The sequence below is a fragment of the Cydia pomonella genome, chromosome 15 (assembly GCF_033807575.1).
Source record: "Cydia pomonella isolate Wapato2018A chromosome 15, ilCydPomo1, whole genome shotgun sequence".
NCBI classification, from domain to species: Eukaryota; Metazoa; Arthropoda; class Insecta; order Lepidoptera; family Tortricidae; genus Cydia; species Cydia pomonella.
The window spans coordinates 21055244-21081420 of record NC_084717.1 but is presented as its reverse complement, the minus strand read 5'-3'; the positions used below and the strand labels follow the sequence as shown (position 1 = coordinate 21081420).

The 26177-nt window shown below is 36.5% G+C and overlaps 1 protein-coding gene across 2 annotated transcripts in view; it reads left to right on the top strand.

Moving 5' to 3' along the window:
- The window catches only part of LOC133525472 (dopamine D2-like receptor), a 402684-nt gene that overhangs the window by 365167 nt on the left and 11340 nt on the right, over positions 1–26177 (top strand). For both annotated transcript variants that reach the window (XM_061861722.1, XM_061861724.1), the window contains one exon: positions 24039–24148. In XM_061861722.1, coding sequence (XP_061717706.1) covers positions 24039–24148 — 110 coding nt within the window. The remainder of the gene's footprint in view (positions 1–24038; positions 24149–26177) is intronic.

The following is a 26177-nucleotide window of genomic DNA, read 5'->3' as shown; positions in this document are numbered from 1 at the left end:
TAATTCATCGAAATCGCGGATGGCAATTACATTAATTGTCTGTACGATAATTACCATTTATCGACGGCCACAACGGCTAATTATTCTGTCTCAAACGGCGAATTATAATTTGTATTTTTTCAACAGTAGCCCATGATTAAAAATCGTCAAAGGTGTATTTGTTACATAAGTGTGGATTGCCTTTACATTAGGGCCTGTTTACCTACACATTTGTTAATGTTTATTGCGACGTTATGTATTTGCTATTAAAAGCAGGTAACAAGTTGCACTCATAATAAACACACGTATAAATCTAAACAGGCCCCAATGTGAAAGCCAGCCACACTTGTATTGACCTTACTTACCCATTACATATTTCCTGAAAACAGAGCAGTCAGACTACGAACAAAGTGTTTCCATCACTATAGCGGATTGGATCGCAGATGGCGATGACACTCGCACGGTAATGACTGTCGACGGCCAAAATCGTGCCGCTACTACATGTAGCATTTAATGATGTGTACTCACTGAATGTTTTTATATCAATTTACTGACGCACCATCGGAGAGTTTCCGAAATTGTAATATTTCTACATGGAAAATATTCCAAGATATTCATACTTTTATATGAGAATCTAAATATGTCATTTTCAAAATTAAAGATTCGTCTTCTTCTCGTGTCGATGGTTTCAGACTTTCAGACTGTGCGGGACTAAAAGGTAGCGACATTTATCGCCCTGTCTCTCGCATCACGGAAGTCCTGCTCAGAGCAGGCATGCGGGCACGCTGGGCAGGACAACATGATTGTGTTCCATTGTTTGGGGAAAATTAAAGATTAATTTCTTTCCTGTATATTTTTTTCTGAAAATTCCGTGATTGTTTTTTTAGATAGGTATGAAAACTTTCCCCAACTTGCAGATATGTATTAACCAGCAACAAAGTGGTACATATTTCTTGAAATCAGAATAGTTCTGACTACAAAATCAAAGTGTAGCCATCACTATATCAGTTGGGATCGCGGATGGCGATGACGTTCGCACGGTAATGACTGTCGATGGCCGAAATCGTTCCTATTCACTACATAAAGCGTTAAATTATGTTAACTTACTGAACGTTTTTATATCAATAAATGACTCCAAGCAAAGCTGGTATTGTCGGTATTTAATAATTAGAAATTAGCTTATAAATGCTTGCTGAGTAGTAGGTAATGTCATTTGTAACTCAAAAATATAAACACGAACGGATTTTTTAGTTTCGAACCCAATTTTATATTTATTTATGTTAACAAAAAAGTTATAACGTCTCCCAAGACAAAGTTTCTCTAAATCGTTCACTACCATAAAATCCAACTAGGTATTATAGGCCGAAATCTCTCACCTGTGGTCTGAAACAAGCATTCACGAATAAACGAATCTCTTCCATCAGGGGCCCATTCCTCGAACGGTATTACTCTAATATGAGTAGTGTGTTGCCATGGTAACCGATACGACTTGACAGTTCGTGGACTAATAATATTAGTCTAATACCGTTCTAGAAAAGGGCTCCAGCGGTGACTATTATTTAAATGTCGCAGGTCTAAGGGAAAATATTTTCTTAAACGGAATAAAAATCTTAGACAAGACCAAAATAAAAAATAGTATTGACACTTAATTAAGTATTGAACTTGTCGAGTTATAGTACTGGACTATAGTCGGCTGGTTTTGCGGTACTCAAAACTATCACATATACCCAATCTCACGTCTCAGCACAAGATCGTTTAACTTCTCATGTAAATACATCTTGTTTAACACAGCTCTATTATTGGGGATTTTTAATTTTGAAATTTTGCATGAAAACTTCTGAAACTACAGGTCACTTTATAGTCTATAGGAATATTAATTGGTATGTAATTAATTATCTTTGCATTATTTAAGTTTAGTTTATAAGTCAATTAAGTATTGAATACCCGAAATGGGTAACTGTTGAAACTAATAAATTGTATCAGGAATACCATCTACAAATGTACAGTACTGCAATGAATCAATCTTATTCTTATTTAAAAAATGATTTTTTCACTCCACCCTACTGTATGCTTCGTCAATTTCATGCCACATACATATTATAATGATTGCCGGTGATACCGACCGGTCCGATAATGGCGTCAGGGTAAATCGTCCTGTCACCGCCGCTGACCGCAACCGCATCCACGCCTGTCCAACAGACGTTTATCGAAACACATGTAGGTATTCTGTGTCATGGTCATGTTGTGTGTGAATTACTACCCTTAGACTGCATTTCTTTTAAATAATACTTACTTTGATTTTTGAACGGCCTCGTTAGTGAGCCTGCCGGCGCATGAGGTCCCAGGTTCAAGTTCCGGGAAGGGCATTTATTTTGTGCTTATTACGAATGTTTGCTCCTGAGTTACGTGTAAATATACAAATATGTTCAAATCCTGGTAAGGGCATGTATTCGTGTGATGAGCTCGAGCATGGATATTTGTTCCTGAGTCATGGGTGTTTTCTATGTATTTAAATATTGTTGTCTAAGTACCCTCAACACAAGCCTTATTGAGCTTACTGTGGGACTTAGTCAATTGTGTAATAATGTCCTATATTTTTTTTTATTATTTATTTATTTATTATTTATATATATCATCGCCATACCCATAGTACAAGCTTTGCTAGTTCGATGCTAGGTTGATTTAGTTATTGTAGTCAGAGTCACTAGGTCTCTACCGTCCATGCTAAGAGATCGTTAAATTCTGTATCTAATGAGCAATTTGACTGTTTCTAGGCAACCTCGTTTGAATAAGTTCGTATTTGAGCAGTATTCTTTTTTCCATTTTAAATCATACAATTCACTTCATTTCACTCTATTGGATTTTCTAAGTTCATCGAAACCTTCACGGCACCCTCTCAAGCCATTTTGTATTTCAAGCTCCAGCGATTCAGGGTCGGACAGATGTTCGGATCGCACTGACGGGACGGTCCTATTTGTTCCGCGGAACAGAGATGTGGGACAAAATAAAACCTTTATTTCTAGATTAAAAACGGTAATATAAAATATTTAATCGTCGTTCGCTACTGCGTTCAAGTATACAGTCTACCTACTTACAAAAAAATTAGGACTTGCGAACAGATATGTGTTACACCGTCCACCAGGTCGGTTTTTAACAATAAAATCGGTTTTAGCATAATAATAAAAAGATCCTTAGTATACTTAGTTCAGTTATTTTTTAATTACTCAAGGAGTTTGGCTGTTATTTTTTCCACTGTAGAAGAATTAAAAATCTGACCTACTTAACCTGTTTTATCCCCTTACAATGTTAGAAGAATATTTGTCCCACATTCAATGATTTAGGCTCTCTGTTGTCTATCGGCACTGGAATGGAATTGTTTTATATACAATGTATATATAAAAAAATGATTAGGATTTTTTAACCTATGACCACCACACCAATTTTTAATTTCTTACTTAAACAACTTCTTACGCTGAAGTTTTGGGTTTTGTAATATCTATAGTACCTACTATGTAATATTTCAAACAAGTATTCAATAATAATCTTAAATTTGGTATCCGACAAGTGGAGAGTATTACTAGTATAATACTACTCATAATTTGTCAAAATACAACACAAAAGAAGACGGAAAAAAAAACACAAGAAATAGAAACTGAATTGACTGAAGAACTGGAAGAGATCACTTTAAAAATTCACCGTTTTACTTAGCTTTTCCTGAGTGTAAGATACTTTTATTATGTGTTTTTTACTATAAAGAGTTTACTACTACTAGCACAACACAATTTCGTTAAAAAGCAGTAGATCGAAGAAGATTTCTTTTTATAAGTAATATTGTATAATTTCAAAAAGGGTACGCTGTATCTACCGTGGAATCCGGATAAAAGGTTTTAAAAGAACCCCGTACCGATAAGCCCAACTTTCTCCTCGCTCAACTAAACAAATCCAATAGTACTCCAACTCCAAGGAAACTACAACTTCCAAATAGATTTCCTCAACAACCGTATTTAAAGAAACAAAACTTTATCCAAAGATACAATATCAAATGCACCGGTTTATTTAAGATATAACTTTTGAGCCTGAGTCTGTCACGATCTGAAAATAAAAACCCATGCCAGGTTACCCGCAAATGCTATATCACTTAAGCGTTTTTCGTATTCAGCGTTGGTTAGTTTCAAAGCGTATTGTTTTACCATATTCCCTTTACTTACGCTCCAAGCAATATTCAACTTTATATCTACGAACTCTTAGGCCTTATGTGTTTCTGAGACTGCAGTATTTAAGTTGGTAAAGGTGTCCCGTAGCGGCCGCCAATCGCAGTGAAGTAGCGTCTCCTCGTGCGCGTCCATTACAAACCGCCATCCTTTCTAATACCACCACTAACTTCCAAAAAGTCCTAACAACCTCCATACTTGTATAGGTTATGCGTCGTTCTGTGGGCAGGGTAACTAGCCTGCTTTTTACCCTTTGAATTTGAAATAATACCAGTACGCGGGCGTGCCGGGAATACCGGCGGAGCGACGAAAATGCGGTTTCGGGATGGTTGTGACACGTTTCATGGACTAGAATTGTTATTAGTTAGTGCCTGTTTAAAATATAGACAGGATTTTCTGGCACGCTTATAAGTTTTTGATTCATTATGCCGCAATGTGAGATTGTTTTTTTTTGGCAGCTCCCGTGACATATTCGTGTCTCCTCTGTTAGATTTTCTTAGGCTATTGCCTATTGTCAGATGTATTCACCAGTGATTACCTACGTAAATTGGTAATTTATTGTGCTAATAGTATACACCAATAAATTATACAACACACAGCTTAAAGACTTCGAAATTCCTACCTCTGACAAATGTGTTATAGTGAGTCTATATAATTGTGACAGTCCATATAAGAGAGGGACCAAGGCCGTCGGCGCTTAAGCTATTATTACCGGTGCCCCGATACTACGCAACGTCAGCGCCGACCGTCATAAGGTCCCTTTTGATATGGACGGATAGGACGACCGGTTTGGCCTAGTGGGTAGTGACCCTGCCTACGAAGCTGATGGTCCCGGGTTCAAATCCTGGTAAGGGCATTTATTCGTGTGATGAGCATGGATATTTGTTCCCGAGTCATGGGTGTTTTCTATGTATTTAAGTATTTATAAATATTTATATATTATATATATCGTTGTCTAAGTACCCTCAACACAAGCCTTATTGAGCTTACTGTGGGACTTAGTCAATTTGTGTAATAATGTCCAATAATATTTATTTATTTATATGGACTGTCACAATCGATTGGACGTAAGAGCAGTGAGCAAGATAAAAATCCACCAATAGAATTGCATAAAATTTACGCCTCTTTGCGCTTCTGGCGCTGCCTCGCTCCACTCCAGTAGACAGGCAGCCTTAGTGAGGGTTATTATAATTACCTATATAATGAATGGAAGAGATAGCAACAGAGAAGGAAAACTTGAATCAAACCCGGCTCGGTGTCAGCCGTTATGAACCTGCAGCCGATCCGACTCCGCGCGTATTGACTTGTCTTTCCCGCGGATCTAGTTGGTGAGGTCGAGAGAGAGTCACAAGTCTTGGGCAACTCTGTGTCTCTTCGTTTGTGTCCCAGGCGATGCAGTGTGTGGAGAGCTTACTTCACCCACGATGGCTTTGCCGCGTGGAAAACATCACGGGGAGTGGCAGTGTGTCGTGTTTGCCGCTCCCGTATTGGCTTACACAGCCATGAAAAACGTTGTCGCCCTGCCTGACACTGCTTGTGTAGTCTGTAATAGACTCGAAGACCAATGTCTATATAATGACATGAAAGGTCTAAAGTGAAATATTTTTAAGCATAACTTGTGAGATGGTATTATGCCTGTTAGTAAATACTCTACTAAAAAGTAGTGTCACCAGTGACCGACAGGTTCAGTTCAGTTCAAATATACTTTATTCATGTAGGCACAAGCACTTATGAATAGTAAGACAGTATTACATATTATTATCTTAAGCTAATTATCAGAGCAATTTATTGATGTAAATATTATTTCATAATATAACTCATGGATCAAATTTAATACTAAGAATTTCACGAAATATTCTCAAACAAAAAAAAATATAAATAATTAATCATTTCGAATCACAATTAATCCCACATTGTTTTATCATTCATGTAGTCTTGTGTGGTATAATAAGCTTTAGAAATAAGTGTACACTTTACATGATTCTTAAATTTATTAATTGATAATTCAGTACTATGGTTTGGAAGTTTATTATAAAACCTTACACAATTACCCATGATTTATTTTTTATTCAACCAACCACTAACCCGACACTTCCGAGATACTATTTCATTTTTTTTTATATTGTTCTGTGTTGACGATTCTTATTGGGAGATATTATTTGTGTTCTTTTATTAATTTATCGTTTTTATTTTTATTTTTCTCGTATTTTCGTAAGATTTGACATTGTAAATTTATATTTTGGATTTTGTAAGTATTTACCTACTTACTGTTATTCTAATTGTATTGACAATCCTTATTGGAGCTATAATTTTATTTCATTAGTATTGTTATTATTTTCATTTTTATTTTATTTTGACGATCATGATAGAAATTCTTAATTTTTGACGTCAATGCAAATTTATTATGTAATTGTCTTTCATGAAATAAATCATCTAATCTAATCTAATCTTCAATTTTTATCCAAGAAAGCAGCAAGGGCAGGGAACCAATCTCCTAATACGGCTGTTGCGCAGCGACTGTACAGTGTTGCTAAGAAATCGGCTTCCTATCCTTATTTTCTTGTATAGAAATTTAAATATCGGGTGACTGTTTTCTGTGGGTCACTAGTGCCACTACGTTAACTCTTTCTATAAAAATAATAGCTGTTTATTAAATTGGGGTACCCAGAAATCTTACTACCTATTTACGTACTATTTACTTGAGTTAAAATATTTTTAACTCTATGTCAAATTCTTCTGTGGCTAGTAGAATTACTAGTTTCAGAATTCGAAATAGATTTATCCAAAGTTAGTGCAAGTATGCTTCGACTTGAAAGATTCAAGTCGGAGCCGGTATTGGCTCGTCGAATATTCACGCTGAATGCCAAACGAAGCCATTCATGGAGTTCTGCTTGAACACGCCGACTCCCAACGGACTTTGACTACATTCTGACATTCTAAATTCGAACTTAACATCCTAACTATGAGGAGGCACACTGAAAGGTTTTGACAGATGTCGCCACTGGCAATCCTTCCTTGTTTATGATTCGTGTCAAATGGTTGCGAAATTATTGATAATCCTCACCTGTACTTATTCCACCCAAAATAATCGTCTTCTTTAAAGTGTTTTATATTTTTAGACGAATAGCTCTTTTACACCGATTTCTGCGTAAAGAATTAAGAGGAAATAAATAAGCTCCCGTATTTATGCAATTTGGCGCACATAATTAATCATTAAAAAAAAGATCACGCTTACAATTATATACAATAGTGTACTCGTATGATTAGAACCAACAAATAAATATATATCTCATATTAATTAAACAGGCAGATGAAATATCTAATAAAGCCCGTATCTATTAGGATCTTGGCATGTTTATGTTGTTTACTAATTTTAAATTTCCAAGAATTTGGCAACGCCGGAACTGTTCCTTAGAAAATGCTATTGGCTTTGCAGTATATTTTCGCTCACCAATTTATATTATAAGAATTAAATTTCTGTCTTACTACATCTAATAATCGTAGAAGATGGAAAAATAGTCTGGAAGTGGAATTCATCGTGAGGATAAGGCAAACAGTTGCATGCATTGATGACACATAATAAGAGCCCGGTTCGACTTGTCAGAAGTCGCGCCCGGATTTTAAGCGGGTGTCTCAGTGACAGAACACTTTATATGAAGTTTTTCACACTTGACACCGACACCGATTAACCTGTAACTGATACATCCGATGAAAACGTGGGCCCGACATCCCGACACGTGGAAACGGGCTCTAAGAGGTCTCAAAGATTCACTATGCTGGCTTTGATGCTCATTTTTCCCTAAACCTGTCAAAGTATTACTAATTTGCGATGTTCGAATGCCGCTTGAGATCATAACCAATTCTTGAATACACTGTGCAGTTGTTACATTTATAATTAATTTCCTATGGTTCGGAGGGAGTAGATATTGTACTTGAATTTCGCTTTGTTTAACGTATTATTGTATAATGATTTTGTAAATGTAATATAATGTAAATGTGAAGCAGGGTGAAATTTAAAACGGGATTTTATAGTGAGGGAATCTATACGGAATCTCCTAAACAGAGAAGCAACAGTGGAGGAGAGCCGGGAATTTCGAGACATGCCTCATATTTCAACTCTACCGTCACCTACACCGATGGAGGACACTAATGACAGCGAAACACACTCCTGCGGCAGCATAACCCACAGAAAGATAACATTGGATAACGTGAATAAAGAAGAAGAAATAACAATAAAGAACGACCAAACAAAAATCGACAAACACCCAACAGAGAACAATACAGAGATAATTACAGAAACAAAATCAAAATCAACCCAGCAAAATAATATTGATCAAAATGAAGCACACACAAAAAAAGATATTCTCCCCCCTTACCCTCTCACCACGCACATACCCACCATCAATAAATAGCGCCGACAACCTTAACCTCAACCACAGTCGCGAAACTGCCCACCTAACCTGTCCGCAATATGAAAATATCACCAGCCCCTCCACACACTCACCCACACCTACCAACTCACCAGGCACCAATCCACCCCACCCATACCCTGCTGACTCATCCCGTTCAAACAACTCCAGCGAGTATTCGACGCCTCGCTACGCCCAAGAACAACAAGAGTTAGAGACGACGGAACAAATGGATCTTACATACCCCACAGACCTGCGCATCATAACCACTGCTAAATCACCATCACATTATGATCACAATATGAAGATGAATGGCAATTCACAACGGAAAAAAGGCCTATGGCTAAAGGCAAATGCAACCTATGCGCCTTCTACACCCTCTCCAATGCCTAGAAAGTCGACAGGGATATTATGGCTCCCACAAAAGCTCAAAAAACAATAATAATAAAAATCGGGTCCATTTAAAACACTCCCTTCGGTCGTTTTTAATTTATCGCCACTCGTTTCGAATTTCCTATTTTTCGCACTTGTATCGTAATGTACTATTTCCATTTGTTCATTTTGAATCTTATTTCAATTACTATAGGAGTTGTAATTAAATAACCGGTTAAAATTACCCGGCCCTCTTTTGCAAGTAGTGACACGCGCGGTTTTAGTTCACAATAGACAAAGGATAAGCCGTTGGGGGCCAGCTACAAATTTAACAACTATACGGAAGTTTAAAAAAACTTCTCGACACTGTACAAAGATAAAGTTAGTAGCCGCTTTCGCAGTCTACGTTTAAATATATCGGTGGATGCTGCATCTCTAACCGCTGCGGGTAGTCTGTTATAAACGGACGGGCCCTTAATGTACGGGGAACGCTCTGACTTTGAAAGCTTGTGTTTAGAAGTGACAAGTCGGTACTTATATTTGTTACTACGAAGCGCATGACTCTCGTTCGTGCCGCGTTTTTTGAACAAATGTAAATTAAAGTGAGTGAAGATTGCCACCTGGTACACGAGTTCGCCCGGCAATGTCAAGACCCCTAGATTTTCGAAGAGGTTCCTGCATGAAGCGTCGGTCGGGCCTTTAGCAGGCCTTTTAATGCCTTTTAATGGCAGTACAAACTTTGCTTAGTTTGCGCTTCAAACCTTCAAGAAAAGAGCGTACTCCCATCTCAAAGGCCGGCAACGCACTTACAACCCCTCTGGTGTTGCAGGTGTCCATGGGCGGCGGTAATCGCTTACCATCAGGTGATCCGTCTGCTCGTTTGCCTCCTCTACCATAAAAAAAGGTCATGAGTGAGATTGACCCCAAAATATTTATTATTTATTTAATAGTTATTTATACTAGTTGCCTTGAGTTTAAACTTATCATTTATTCAACATATTCATACTGACGTTTACACCACTTCAGCTCAGGGTCAGACACGCCAGAGTTATACACGTGTAGTTAAGGATTCCCGGTAAAACGAAATTACACGTAGTATAAAAGGGGATGGTCGGGATTTGTCTGGCAATTTCACCCCTCATAACCCGCGGCCCGACAGATGCTACCCACTTTAATATACTGTGTTATGTACAGTCAAGGACGTGCCTAAGATATCGATAAACTGTCAATTTGTTTAACATTGCCAACGATGAAAACATTCCTCCCCTTTTTAATCTGATCGGCGATTGGCCCTGGTGGAAAGTTAAGACAGAACCAGAGATATAGCTCACCGGTTTTGTAGGTAATAAATAGCCTTTACAGTACATACGGTAATACTTTACCGCACTAGTGCGACAATTAGCACATTACGTAACTATATCGAAAATTTAAAGGGTCATATGTACTGTAAAACGTCGTACGATACATGTGCGAATAGGTTATTTGCAACTCGTGTCGATTTAAAACACTCCCTTCGGTCGTGTTTAAATTTATCACCACTCGTTTCGAATTTCCTATTTTTCGCACTTGTATCGTAATGTACTATTACAGTATATATGGTGCTACTTCACCACACTAGTGCGACAATTAGCACATTACGTAACTATGTCGAAAATTTAAAGGGTCATATGTACTGTAAATCCTATGTTCTATATTATATTATGCTGAAGCGATCGACATCAAAATCATAGTGATTTGTTATGATTTAGTTAGTGGAAACCGTTTTCTCCCGAAATGGAATTTCATAGAAAAATTTACATGATCTAACCTAATCTAACCCAACCTAGTACGCAATTTTCATTTCCCAACTATGGGGTTGGGAAATGATATGGTTGCGAAATAATTCTTTGGTAAAAGTTATTCGGCCAAATGAAACGTCTGTGAAAAGTTGGTTGGCAAGTGAAATTCAGCAATACAATTTTCGGCGAAAAGGCAGGATACTTCCAAAGGCGAGCCACCTGCACGCAGACCGTTCGATAAAAGGTTATGGATAAAGACATATTGCCAGAAGAGCGCAGCTGACGGTTGCGAGAAATGCCGCAAAACTGAAAGAGCGACTTGAGATATACAGGAGAATGTGGATCGTTGAGAACAGAGTATAAAGAGCAAAATTACCGTTATTTAATTAGATTCGAAAAGCTTTTATTCCCTCTTTAAATGTTTTAAATGTAAATATATAAGTATTATGTAAAATAATGTGTAGGTAAGTGGAAAAAAGCATCTCGATTACTCGTCACTGTTATCCTGATCTGCCAGCGACCATCTCTGCAAGCGTGAGCAACCATCACCAAGTTTAATTACGCCCTGTCAGCTCGCCGCTAGTCTCATACATCATACGGCCCGCGTAGAGCGAATGTCATTATTTCCTATGGCAGTTCGGGTTAGCATAGGAAAGCTGACGAAATTCACTTTACTCGCAATTTAGTTAAAAACTTTTGTATGTAGGACTTGTAATTTTACGTCTTCTTTTTAAATTTATTGGCTTAAACAAAAAAAAGTAATAAACTTTATTCATCAACAATATTACAATTAAAAATAATTTATCTTTAAAATAAAAGTAAATAAAACTATTTTGTTAAGTGATTCTTATTATATTCGTAGCGACGAAAAAAGTCAAGTGAGTGTAGCCGTGATATGTAAATATTTTTACAGTACATAATGGTGCTACTTTACCGCACTAGTGCGAAAATGAGCATATTACGTTACTGTGTCGAGCATTTAAAGGGGCATATGTACTGTAAAACGTTGTACGATACATTTGCGAATAGATAATTCACAACTCGTGTCGATTTAAAGCACTCCCTTCGGTCGTGTTTTAATTTATGGCCACTCGTTTCGCATTTCCTATTTTTCGCACTTGTATCGTAATGTACTAATAGAAGATGTCTCACGAAAGTTAAATGTCGAGCATTAATATCCTTAACAAAATCATTCCTGCAATTACGATTGGGAAACCATTTTTTTATCCAGCGTGATAATAGTCCATAAAATATATTTAAATATCTGTCTGTACATTTAGCGAAGCACTGGACTAAAACGGACCGATTAAGGCAGATTTGCACGACATTCTACTAACCTCCATTATCCGCCGAACGGTTCTCCAGAGCGTTAGCGAGATTTGCCAAACGGCGCCATTTTTTATCCGGCCGTACTGACCCTGTCGCCTCTTTCGGGGATGGTTTTCGATGTATGTTATTCTAGGTAAAATATTTATGTATATTATGTATGTGTAGCAAAATAAGTTTTAGTATTTTTGTCAGAATTAACCATTTATGGCATTTTAACATAAACGTCTGTCAAATCTAACAAGTCGATGATAGTAGGTTGTCAGGGGCCCTACCGGGAAAATCGAAATTCGCAAATTGCGGGGGTCTTTCTCTTTTACTCTCACTAAGACGTAATTAGAGTGACAGAGAAAAATGCACGCAATTGACGAACTTCGATTTACGCGGTTTAAGATTTATGTTTTTTAGAAATATGTTTGGTGTTGTTAAGGGATCTGACGAGATACAGAACCGGCTGTTAATATATCACCTTTGTGTGTATGTGTGTATAGATTGTATGTATGTATAGTGTAAAAAATTAAGTTCATTTTGTAGATTGCATATTTTACTAGTAATTCATTTTATACAAATATATGATGAATGCTGCAATGAAATACTGTGAATTACAATAGGAGACTCAGCATTTTACTAAAAAAGCTCTAATAAAAATAAAAAAATAAGTAGGCTATAGCGTCGCAAGTAAGCAATACCGCTGTAACCCGCATATACACGAAAAAAAAAATCTTTACACATTTTTGTTGCATTATTTTTGTGCGTCGATTGGTTTATGGCTCATAATTCTTAAATTAAATCATTTCAGCATAAGAAATTTTTAGTATTTAAATTACCATTGAAAACAGAAATGTAACCCACTAAACTTTCGGCATGTGACTTAGAGCATTTTTTTTCCCTATTTTCAGAAGTTTGTTAGTTTGGGGTTGAATGTCTACGACGCACTGTGCGTGTACGGCGTGTGTAGATACTTCCTTTGGTGTAGATACTTAATGCCTCTGTTGTACATACTTATATTTAACGGCCTTTCTTGAGGGCCTGTAATGACCAAAACCGTTGTAAACGGTCATAATTTGTCTACAGCAATTAAAAACGACTTTAAAATTGATTCCTACATTTTATTTCTATATTAAATATTTTTTGTGAGTTACAGCATTATAGCGGATAAAAAAGAAAAAAACCAAAATGCTGTAACCCTTGTGTTAAATTTTTTTTCTGTAAAATGTGTTAAAAAAAAATTTATCAACTTAAAGTTTTTGATTTGAGAGATATTATTTATTTACATATAATTTATATAATTAAAAAAATCTACGATTAAACCATTACATAAGACCGTCGCTCTCACAAAGGACTACTACTAGACTACCTAAAGTGGTGAGGCGGAAATCACTTACAAATACATAAAAAAAGTTCTGCTGTAAAAACACGGAGGTGACATATTATTGGCCGGTACTGTTAAGGGTAAAAATCTGCACCTCGGCCATGTCTTCCATCCCAAAATTTGTGCGGCGCGCCATATCTTTTGTTTCTTTCTAATCACCTGCCTTTACGTCTCCTCTTAATTCCCTTAAGGTCTCGCTGCCTAAGTTCGCGTAGCGATGGAAATATACGAGTGATTAAAAAGCTAGTCACGAGTGACAACGCGAGAGTTTGAAATATTGCAGCTCCGTTAGGAAGGCATTTGCGAGCGAGTGAATAAAGGTCTTGGTCAACTTGTGCAAAATGGAACTAGAACGGATATAGAATAATGCCCATAGGTCTAGACTGTACTAGACCGCCTGTCATTTAAAAAAAAGTGTGATGAAAGTCGGAATTATGACAAATGTAATTGGAAGTATTGAATTCAGATATAATTATGATAGCTTTACGTTTTGGTACATTCAAGGCACCGCTATGAAACACAAACTTCTTAATTATTGATCGCATCTCAGAATTGGCCTTGTGTGAAATTTGTAGAATTAACTTATTTGTTCAGCTTGTAAGCAAATTAAGAAAACTCCCATCAAACGCTAAAGAGCAAATTGTCCCCTCCAATTAAAAAAAAAACCTTAATCGCATCTACACAATTTGCATTTAACACCAAGGTCGCTCAAAACACGCTTCAAATTAAACAAAGCGTAAACGATCCTAACAGCTCTAAACATCAAAACAATCGGGTTGAAACACCCACAAAGTTCAAATAAACTGAAACTGTGTTTAGAAGTTGGCCGATCTTACTGCGTATCGGGCAAGTTCGGATTGCCACAATAAAGCCTATTTGAATATTGGCCGAACCGCACTTTACAACTTCAGTGCTTTGCTGTTAATTAAATTGGTTTAGTTTTCAAGAAGATTTCTTTTTAAATTAACGCTGCTTAAATTAAAATGGATGTTTGTGGTCCATTGCAATTTCTGAACAAGTAACGAGGATAGAAACTTTGTTTTTTTGTAATTCATTTTCTCAGCTCATAATTGTATTGTAGCTTACCGGTAAATGATTTAGCCTATTTACTTTTGCCTTCAAGGAAAGTACCGATGAAACAAATTTTACATAAAGGATTTACTTGCATAATGCTAATTTGCTTAATTCGACTTAAACATATTTTTATATACAGATTGAAAGTGGGCCATTACTATCGTGTTGCAATACATAAATGTGGTTGTGATATAAGTACATTATATATACTCGTACAGTCAGCATCAAAAGTAGCGGATCAAACAAGGTTTCAAAAGTATCTACCATTCTGTAACAGCTTAACAAAATGTGACGGTTCTATATGTAGAACAATTAAGACTATAAAATATATACTGTTGAATGTAAATTTTAGAGATTTATCTGTATTTGGAAAAATTATCCGGAAAATCAGATACTTTTGGCGCGTTGTTTCATCCGCTACTATTGATGCTGACTGTACATAGTTTTCATAATTATATAAAAACTTTTAGGGCATAATTACCCAGTGGAGAGGAAAGTAGACACATTTAACGGGGTTTATTTGACGACCTGTCTGGCTTAGTGAGTAGTGACCCTGCCTATGAAGCCGATGGTTCCGGGATCTAATCCTAGTAAGGGCATTTATTTGTGCCATGAAAACGAATATTTGTTCCTGAGTCATGGGTGTTTTCTATATATTTGAAATGAAATGAAAGAAATCAAAGTACAAACAAGAATTTAATTTATTATTCTATTTTTATATTATATGTACATATCGTTAACAAAGTACCCACAACACAAGCCTTATTGAGCTTAGATTCAGATTCAGACAATTTCACGGATTCAGTTACTTTTATTTCTCAATAGCAATACACAATTTTCATTAATACAAACAAAAATATACACACATAGTAGGTACACATTTTAAACTAACTGTATGTAGTGCGGTACTTAGTCAATTTGTGTAATAATGTCAATGTTCATATTTATAAATAAATAAATATTCTAGATAAATATTAACTAAATAAATAAATATGATATATTGACTAAGTCCCACAATAAGCTCAATAAGGCTTGTGTTTTGGGTACTTAGACAACGAAAACACCCATGACTCAGGAACAAATATCCATGCTCATCACACGAATAAATGCCCTTACCAGGATTTGAACCCGGGACTATCAGCTTCGTAGGCAGGGTCACTACCCACTAGGCCAAACCGGTCGTCGAATTTATTTATTATTATTTATCGTTATTGACAACGTAAGGATTTTCACTTTAACCTGAAGTAATGCATAAAGGTCTTTTAAGTATAACAAGCCAATACATCTGTCGTTTTGTACTTTGTGTTAAAAAAGACAACATTTAAAAAAAGTTTGCTAAATTGTATGAATAAGGGAAGCTGAAGTAAAAGTCTGAATAAACTGAGGTAGGTAATGTAAGTAATGTAAGGTAATTGTATTGTAGGTAATGTAAGTTTGTCATGTTTAGTCGATGATGTCTTCCTGTAAATATTTTTATATTATATAACGGAAACACCACACCACCCACCCACACCCACACCCACAGACACCACCACCCAAATGAACGAAGAATGGATGGATGATGGATGAGAGAAAATGGACGAAGATCGGAACGTAAAAAGAGCGTACCTGGGTCGCCTAGCAGGAGGACGTCCTATCGGACGCCCTAGGTATCGCTGGAGCGACATGGTGGAGGCGGATCTGCGCGAGCTTCGAGTCGACAATTGGCGAGAGGTCGCACAGGACTGAGAAAAGTGGCGCTGTCTTGTGTCGGAGGCCAAGTCTCATTTTGAGTCGCTGAGCCAACGGAGTAAGTAGTAAGTAAGTAACGGAAATTACGTAAATGTTTATATGTATAATATACAAGTAGATATATACAACTAGGTAGTTTAAGCTCAAACGGGCAGCAAACCGCTACCCCGTAAAGCCATGCTAATAACTTTGATTTCGGTCCTTTGGTGAAACAACGCTACTGTCAGTCAGTTCAGTCGTCGGACTTCGGACCGTCATCATCTCCAGAAGATGCCTCGTAGAGAGGCGAAACACGTTACGTGTCGACTTTTATACTTTCGGTGGTGAGTTGTTATATTTATTTGCGTATATACTTGTGCGGTGGGAGACTGGGAACATTAATTGCATGTAAAAATACGCATGTAAGTATAATGGGTTAGCACTGATTGACTAGCACGTAAACTTTTCTCGGATTAGCAAAGTAATATTTTTTGTTTTAATTAGTATGGATTTCCGCAAAATAACGCCTGATTCTTTTCATTATTTACACAAAAGACCCCAGTTCAGCAATATTCAATTGTGATGAAGGGAAAACTTTAGCCCAGAACTTTTTAGAGCATTTATTCTCATTCAAAATCGTTAGCATTTTCGACCCAGACATAAAACATGTACCCTAAATCGTCCTTTCCGTTTCCTGCGTTTTGCATAAACTCTTTTATACTCGTTTGTTATTTACACACGCAATTTCTGATTTTTCATACTTATGAAAGTTTCGTAATAATGTCCGTTTTGTGTGAACCCTGCGGACAAAATGTCTACTTAATATATATTTATTGTTCTTAAACACTTTTCAATATCGAACTCGTTTATAAAGCAATAATTTCATTAAAAAAAAACATTGTTTATCATCAATTCATCACTACGCCTTATAAAACAAATTCTCCCGCCGCGTCCTATACCTACGTATATATGTTTTCGATAAACTCAAAAACTACTGAACGGATTTTCATGCGGTTTCTACTTACGAATACAGTGATTATTGAGGAAGGTTTAATTAGGTGTATAATTTGTTTACCCGTGCGAAGCCGGGGCAGTCGCTAGTGTAATTTAATTGTATAAATATTAAATCGTTTAAATAAAGGAGATAAGTTTACATAACTAACTCGGTGGGCCCACAGCAGGACATGTCTGTATCGCGGCGAATGCTCCACAGAATTATTAGTACAAAGGCTGCCTCTCCACCGAGGCGATGAGCGGGAATGAGTCAACAGCATCGGTTGTAATCCAGAGAAGCGGAGAAGAGATGTAAATTACAACCCAATACTGTTGGTTGAATCCTGCCCATCTCCTTTCATCTCCGCCTCAGTAGGAAGGCAGTAAAGAAACCATCGTCGTTAACTAATAAAGTGTAAACCCTATTGCAAAAGCATAAGCTCTATTTCTCTAAGTTGCTAAAAGCTTAGCAAAATTTAAACACAAATTAAAAACTTGGTTAGTCGAGCAAGCGTTCTACGACCATAAGGAGTTCTTTAAATTAGGAACTTAGCTATAAGATATTAATACAACCAACGTTATGTATTTAAAATACATACCTATAATCTGTGTGTGTATAAAATGTGACATGTAACTTATACATATTATCAATAAATATTATGATTATGATTATCAATCGTCAGTTTACTAAGAGTTTTAACTGTCAGTACTGAGATTTTTCTTTACCAGTTGCTTTTTTCGTTGTTTGACGTTTCCCCCGGCACGTACAAGCCAAATTCAATTCATTATTTCAAGGAAACTAATGAAACCAAAAGCACAAAAAGATGGCGGACAATGGGCGCACGTAATGGCCGCCGGAAGTCCGATACCGGATGTTTCCTTCGCTTCTGTCTGCGTTTAAAAATAAGCTGTATATACGTAGGGTTACGGTGGATTATGGCTAGGCGAGAGTCACTATTGGTTTCGGATGGAAATTTTTGTTCATTTTGTTTTGAGCAATTTGTTCGTTCTGATACGTGAGATTGAAAAGCTAAATTAAATATTATTCTGATTTTTCTTATTTAAACTCGCAGTAGATTTAGTTTATACGGTATCTAAAAATGTTATGCATTTCTACCCACAGTACTGTCCTACAGTCGGACCAAAACAAGTCTGCAACGATTTATAACGTATAAATAACACTCGCACTGCGTGTGCTATTAAAATCGTTGCAGACTTATCTTGGTCTGACATTCAAGGAACTTCTGTTTTAAGGGTGTCAGTAACACTGTTCAAGGTCAACGTCATGAACCGATAGTTTTTATTTTAATTTTAAATATTTTTGTTTCTATCCTAATAGGATTAAAAAACTTTCGCAAGATGGAAGGACATAAAAATGTATGGGCATTTTTTGACACTTTATAATCATTTAGGATCGAAATAGCTCTTGATTCTAAGTAGAAATCATATTTACTTAATAGAGAAGAAGATATATTTATGTATAGATAGGTAATCAAAAGTACGAAATTTAAAAAAAATACAATGTAGTGCAGCAACCGCTTTAAATAAAATAGCCCATTTTGAATGTCAATATAAAATTCTGGCGATTTACTCGAAACTAAATATCCTTTGACTCCTTTGAAATTGTATTCTCCGAATTCAATATTTATTTGCTGAGTGAGGCCGAAACGGTTTTGTTCTTTGCAATTTAAAGTACCTAATTTATTATAAGTGACCTGTTCCCTTGTAACTAAACGATCTATTCGTTTTCTATCTGTAGCCTTATAGACTGTTGGATAAATATAGTTAACGCACATCGAAATTGGTTTGGTCTTTTTATGTCAGAATCAATTTTTCTTCATGTAGGTAAGTAACTATATTGTGGTAACTTCATGAATTAAATGTATTTTACTTCTTTCTTGGTCTTTTAAAATGATATAAATATCTTTATTGAAGAGCAGTTCAACTAGGTATATAGTATATTTAAGCCGATCGGAATCAAAGTTTAAAAAAAAAAACAGACTTTTAGACCGATTTTAAACTTGGTCCAATAGTTATGTTCAGCAGATAATTACTTATTTACCTCGCAGTACTATGGTTCAAACGTAAAAATAACTAAGCTTATAGATAAGTATTAAAATAAAAATTAATAAATATTGGGACTTACACAAATCAATCTAACCCCACAATAAGCTCAACAAGGCTTGTGTTGTAAAACTAGACGACGATAAATAGCTATAGTAGAGGGATATAGATAAATTCTTAAATATAAAAAAGTCCATAAATAAGGAATAAATATTTGTGGTTATCACATGGCCCCACCAGGATTTGAACCCGGGACCTCCTACTTCATAGGCACGGTCACTAAAAATTCGCTCGAAAGCCGTAAAAAATGCATACTTAAATATTTTTGCACGTGAAAAACCTCTTTGTCAACTTTCTTTTCACCTCACGCGTTGCCAACTCCGTTTTTTGTATCGTCTGATTTTCTGCCACATCGGCCATAGATAATACCGTTCGTAGTAAAGTTGCGGCCCATTACCCATAGATAACATGATAGGAACGAATTTATAGCATTACCATCTTTTCCAATATGACCGCGATCGCTAATCTTCTGAGAAACAAAGCAAAGATTTTGGGTACAGGGACGGATGTAATAATAAAATAATGATTAAGTATACAAAAAAGGAAAAAATACAGTAAGCAGCTTATCTATAGATACATTACATATAGGCGTAGTTAATAAATAAATAAATAAATATGATAGGACATTATTACACAAATTGACTAAGTCCTACAGTAAGCTCAATAAGGCTTGTGTTGAGGGTACTTAGACAACGATATATATTATAATATATGTATAAATATTTATAAATACTTAAATACATAGAAAACACCCATGACTCAGGAACAAATATCCATGCTCATCACACGAATAAATGCCCTTACCAGGATTTGAACCCGGGACCATCGGCGTCGTAGGCAGGGTCACTACCCACCAGGCCAGACCGGTCGTCATAGTTAATTAAATAATTGGCTAAGATATGTAGGACTGCAATCATGTACGAGTATACAGGGCGTATACGACTTTGCCACGTGGAGGGGAAATACTTTAAATACTCGTACAGTAGATATAAAAAATTACTAAAAAAAGACTTAATTTGTATTTTTAAAACAATACGAACTGCATTAAAAAAAATCACCTGTCTGAACCGGGAATCGAACCCGCTAAATGTGGTAACAAAAATGCTTGCAGGATAATAAGATTAGGATAATGACTTAGATACTCGTAATATTTGCATTAATCTTAACTGTGCCCCTTCGTTTAATGCTACTCAATATTTTCAAAACGGTGCTCCACTTTCCTCTAAAATGTGTCAAGAGCTTTTCTCTTGAGCTTTTATTATGGACGAGGAAAATGGAATGCTTATTTTGTTCAATTTTTTATTATTATTGAATAATCCGTCAATTTAGATGATATTACTATTTGTTTTTTTGGATGCTTAGTAACCAAAATTACTTGAAGTAACATTTAACAGTGGCTTCTCTGCCCGGGTGTACCCGGTTAATCCGATAGCGAACCAATATCATACCGCTCAGCGATAGGCTGAATATCTTGCTTATATTTCTGCTGTGTTTTAGCAAGTTACTTAAACAAAAAACATCTAAAACCGCTTTTTTGCCCGGGTATACCCGGGTGATATGATAGCGAGCCAATATCCTGCTTATCATCTATCAGCTGAAAAGATTGCTTATATTTCAGCTGTGTTTTAGTAAATTACGAGTATTTAAAGAAAAAACATTTAAATCGCTTTTCTGCCCGGGTATACCCGGGTGATCTGATAGCGGGCCAATATCCTGCCTCTCAACGATCGGCCGATCCTGCTTATACTGCAGTGTTTTAGCAAATACGGCCGGAATTTGGTTAGATTACGCTATTTCATCTGGATTATTTACTGCAGTACATTTTAGAGTTTCTAGTTTCTAACGTGGCGTTGAACAGTTATTAGTTGTAATGGTTGCTATAAGCTATAAAACTTATTATTGAACGTACAAAAGTCACTAAATGTTACAGCAGGAATACGAACTATAGGAGACGATTAAAATCCGTTTCGGGTTCCGGCCGAAGGGTGTCGTGTTTCGGAGACTCCGGAGCAAACTGCCGAATCCGACGTAAGAGTAGATGATTCTGTCAACAAACTAGTGCTTAGTTTTTAAGTTTATGAAATGTATAAGTATGTTAGTATAAGGTATAATGTAATATATGGACCTTGTTGCCGGACTCAAATTATAAAATGAAATAAATTACTTAAAACTAATTTCTATAAGCATGTAATTCGTTTCATCTTTATTTGATAGGTGTAGTTAACCACTAAATTTTTTATAAAAATTTAAAACATGGAAAATATTGGATGTTCATATTTGAATGATCAGAAATATTAAATACTATTTTTGATTAATCAATTTAATTAATTTTCCGAGGATTAAATACTATTTCTGATTATTCAAATTATTTTGTGTAAGGACCTTCATGGGCGTTCGCGGAAATTCAGTTCGGCAGCCCCTGGCTAATGTGTATATTTGTGGCTTTCTAATGAAGAAGGGTCCTTCTTTATGCTCCATGTGCAGGACCCTGATGGAAATGTACTTTATGCACATAGAACATAAGGATCCTTCTCCACATTTATGTTAGTTACGCACCATATTTGACTCATCATAAAAGTTACGTCAAAATACGTATTTAAGTATTTTTTCCCGTCGAAACTCTGCCCCTTTCGCCCCTTACAGCCTAATTTCATCCGAGACTTATTGATGAGTTTATCCGTCGCGTCAGCTACGGCATTTACGAGTTATTGAGAAAAACATGAATATGTCAGGCTTTAGGTTCGAAGCGATAAAATTCAGGGCGCCTAAAACATTGCTATGAAAATCAGACGTGATGAGAAAATTATTCTGTGAATTTGGGCCAGATTACATATAAACAGCTTCGCCACACTCGAATAAAAGTATTTTTTATGCAAGTGCGAAAACTACAATTTACTGAAAACCTATGTTAAACTCTTAAGATATTTATTTATTTAAGTAAACGTTACTGAGCAATTTAACAATTAAAAGTACAATTTGCTAAGCTCGCAATTATACGAGGAAACAAAAAATATGTAACAAATAACGTTCACTTCAAAACGATAACTTTTTAGTGACACCACATGGCCTGCCAACGTGTTGAGGCCACAGGAGGTCGATTCAAATTTTACAATTTGTTATGGATTTAATACGACTTCAATAGTACATGGACGATTATCTTGGTTAATGCGCGTCTCACTTTCACTGCATTTCGCATGCACCAATTAGAGAGATCTTAAAGGCAGTATTGTAACTGCTACAGCCCTTAAATACGTTTCACACACACACGTCACGAGGCGTTTCAGTATCAAAATGAAATAAAAACCGTATCTAGTTGTTAAATCTGAATCGGCACCCTGGTAACACACGAAGCCCGCACGTCCTGCAACTCACTACGCCGCTCGATCAAGTCATCGTGGGGGACTTGACGACCCGCATACTTTCGCACATGTCTGAGAAATTCGTATATCAGCCATTGCGTACCAATTTAAACTATCGTGAGACCTAGTAACATTACTTGATAATTTTACGGTTTAAACTTACACGTTTTAGTGACTCGCGCGACATGTTTCGGAGAGCCTAGGTCTCCTTTCTCAAGCACTAACAGTGCAGCCGAGCAGCGACCAAGACCACGACTTGTGTACCGTAATAAAACAATTATATAAATACTAGCTTCTACCGCTTTCGCATTTACACTCGTAAACTATGGGCTTATTGGTATTTGTCTGGTTTCCTCACGATGTTTTCCTTCAGCGACTGATAAATATGAAATGATATGTCGTACATAAGTTCCGAAAAACTCAATGGTACGAGCCGGGGTTTTATCACGCGACCTTTGTGTTGAAAGTCGCACACTCTTACCGCTAGGCTACGAGTACCAATGTTTTTTTTTGCTATTAGGTACTGGTGTGTCTATTATGAATAAATCTATGGTTCGGGTTCGAAATTCCTTCTTGAACCGGTCGACAATTTAATTTAATTGCTGCTTCGGTTGATCACAGTAGATTGTCTGTTTCAGATTTCCCCCCTTTACCCCCCGTTTTGTTCTCAAGGAAGTCAAGGGAATCTGCGGAATGGAAGATCATTAAAATTTGGAATTTTAATTACAGACAAGGTTCTCCTTAACTTAAATGACTTCGGCCTAAATTTACACGTGACAAGTTGTATCGCAAGAATACTGGAGTATTAAATTTCAGCTAGATTACAGAAATAAATAAAATGCTTAAACAATATGGTTTACTTTCATTTCTAAGAATCTTTTTACAATAAGATATAGATATAGTACTAAAGCAAATTCATGTGTTTTATTAACGCTTAGTTGTACTTTGCATTTATTTTTACTATTTGTTTCCAAAATAAAATTTGCCTGTCTCATTGATAATATCAAAACGATAATTTTACGTTGTTTTACTTTATAACTGTTATATTAGACTACTTTGCCACTATAGCTAACCTGAGCTGAGCGTAGTATCACCGATGTTAAATTTGAAAACATAGTTCAGCTCTACTATAAAAGGAGCCCAGACCTAGATTGCGCGCTTTTCATTAGTGTATTACATGTAAGGCGCGCATAAAATATGCGATCTACAGCAAACATGCGTCGGCACTTGCCTCCCATACGGTAGATCTGGGTACATGTTTACCTTTGACAACACTGACATAGCAAAATAAGTTGTATCCCAATACTAACACGGTCGTTTCTTTGCTGCAGGTAAACGGGTCGTGGGGCCTCCCCGCGTTCGTGTGCGACATCTACATCGCCATGGACGTCACTTCCTCGACGTCCAGCATATTCAACCTCGTCGCCATTTCTATCGATAGGTAAGTCTATTACTAGTGGCTAGTGTTTTACTAGTGGGTCTGTGAGCTGTTGACCTCGCGGACCCAAAATACGCGGTAAAAATTCTCAAATCCGAATCACTCAAAAAATTATATAACTAGTGGCTCTGTGGGCTGTAGAACTCGTGAACCCTCATGGCTTCGCCATTTTAAGAAATTTTCGAAAGCTGAATCGACAAAAAAAAAACATTCTTGAACCTGTGCAAGCCAATTTTTAAATTTTGAGCGCTCGATTTCGTGTCCTCCCGTCAATAATATCTCCACTACTAGGCATTTAAAATCTACTAATAGAATTGAAAACGAGTGGTCAGTACCAATAAATTCACAATTTTCTTTCGCTTCTACTCCAAAAATAGCATTTCACCGTTTTCCACAGATTTTTGAAGGACGAAATCGAGCGCTCGAAATTCGAAAATCGCCCCCAGACTGAAGAATCATTTGACTAATGTAGACGAGAACATCCGGATGTAGGTAGGAAAGCATTTTTGTCCAAGCTGAAATGAAGACCTTCGCTAACGCTCGGTCAATTATCAAACCTGCTCGCTAATTTTAAGAAGCGGTTGAATGGGAAACCTGAAGAAGACAACAGCCACATCGACATGCGAAATACGAAAGCATTTTTGTTTAAGCTGGAACGGTGATTAAAAACAAAAATGTGACATTATCTATAAACAGGGACTTTATTGTCGGTGGCGCTTACGTCATTATCAACGATGCTCAGATATTATAAACAACACCGCGCTACGCAGTGCGGCATAAGCGCCATCGACAATAAGTTCCCTTTTCATAGATAATGCCACAAATAATTAAATCTAAAAACTGTCTAATATGGCTCGTTACTGATCTGTCAGTGTTAAAAACGGCATTTTTGCAACCAAAAATTTCACTTTTGACACCGACAGATCAGTCTCATATCGGAAACAGATCGAATAACTAAAATTCCAATACGCTGATCATTATATTTTCATCCGCAGTTCCACTTCATTAAATATCGCTTTCAGGTCTCAAACAACATGGAGGTATTCGGGTTATAGACGACGAATTGAGAATCTCTTTCGAAACTTTGGAGCATGTTAATAAGTTCAGAATACGTGTAAAGCCTAAAGAGAGATCCGTTATAGGTATTTGAGTTTGAAACCTTATTGTTTATTCGATTTGAACCAAAACTATGCTTATAAATATTAAGGAGGACACTGAGGACAGAATTCATATAGAAAAGTTTAAAATTTCAAATAAATGCTTAGCTTTCGTTTATCTGCTCTACCTTTTTACCCCAATTGGTCCTTGTTTAAGCTAGACAAAAAATTCTCAGTGTCTCTCCCTAGTGTGGATCTATGTATAATAAGATATGGGGCAGATATACCTTATTTTTTGTTAGAATGTCTCACTTTACAGCCATTAGCCAACGCATTTTATATATAGTGTGAAACTGAAACTCTTTATTCTTCAATTTACGTATATTACAATTAGTGTCCGACCATAGATTCGGTTTTGGTCAGTTTCGGTCCAAAAAAATCATGGTTCAGACGAAGTTTCGGTTTCGGCTTAAAAACGGCCGAACCTTTCGCCCGGGACCGAAACATATGAGATGGTACTTCTCACTATGAGACAAAGACCAGAAGTTGGGGAACAAATAGAACAACAATATTAATATACTGATTTATGTATACAATAAAAAATCGGCCAAAAGCATGTCGGGCGACGCTCAGTGTAGGGTTCCGTAGTTACTCTTCCGTCACAATAAGCTAAACTGGAGCTCAAAGTACAGTAAATTGTTAACCAAGGGATAAAACGGTACCTTTCACGCGAGTTAAACAAATAGGCAAATTTGCATAATCAATACCTAATTAAAGTAAGTCTTTTTACTATGAAGGGGAAACTTTTTGCGATAACTCAAAAACAGCTAAACTGATCATGTCCACTATAGTTTTCATTTAATGTGTTTCTTAAGCTCTACTTACACAATTTTTTTCATATTTTTTGGACCTATGGTTCAAAAGTTAGAGGGGCG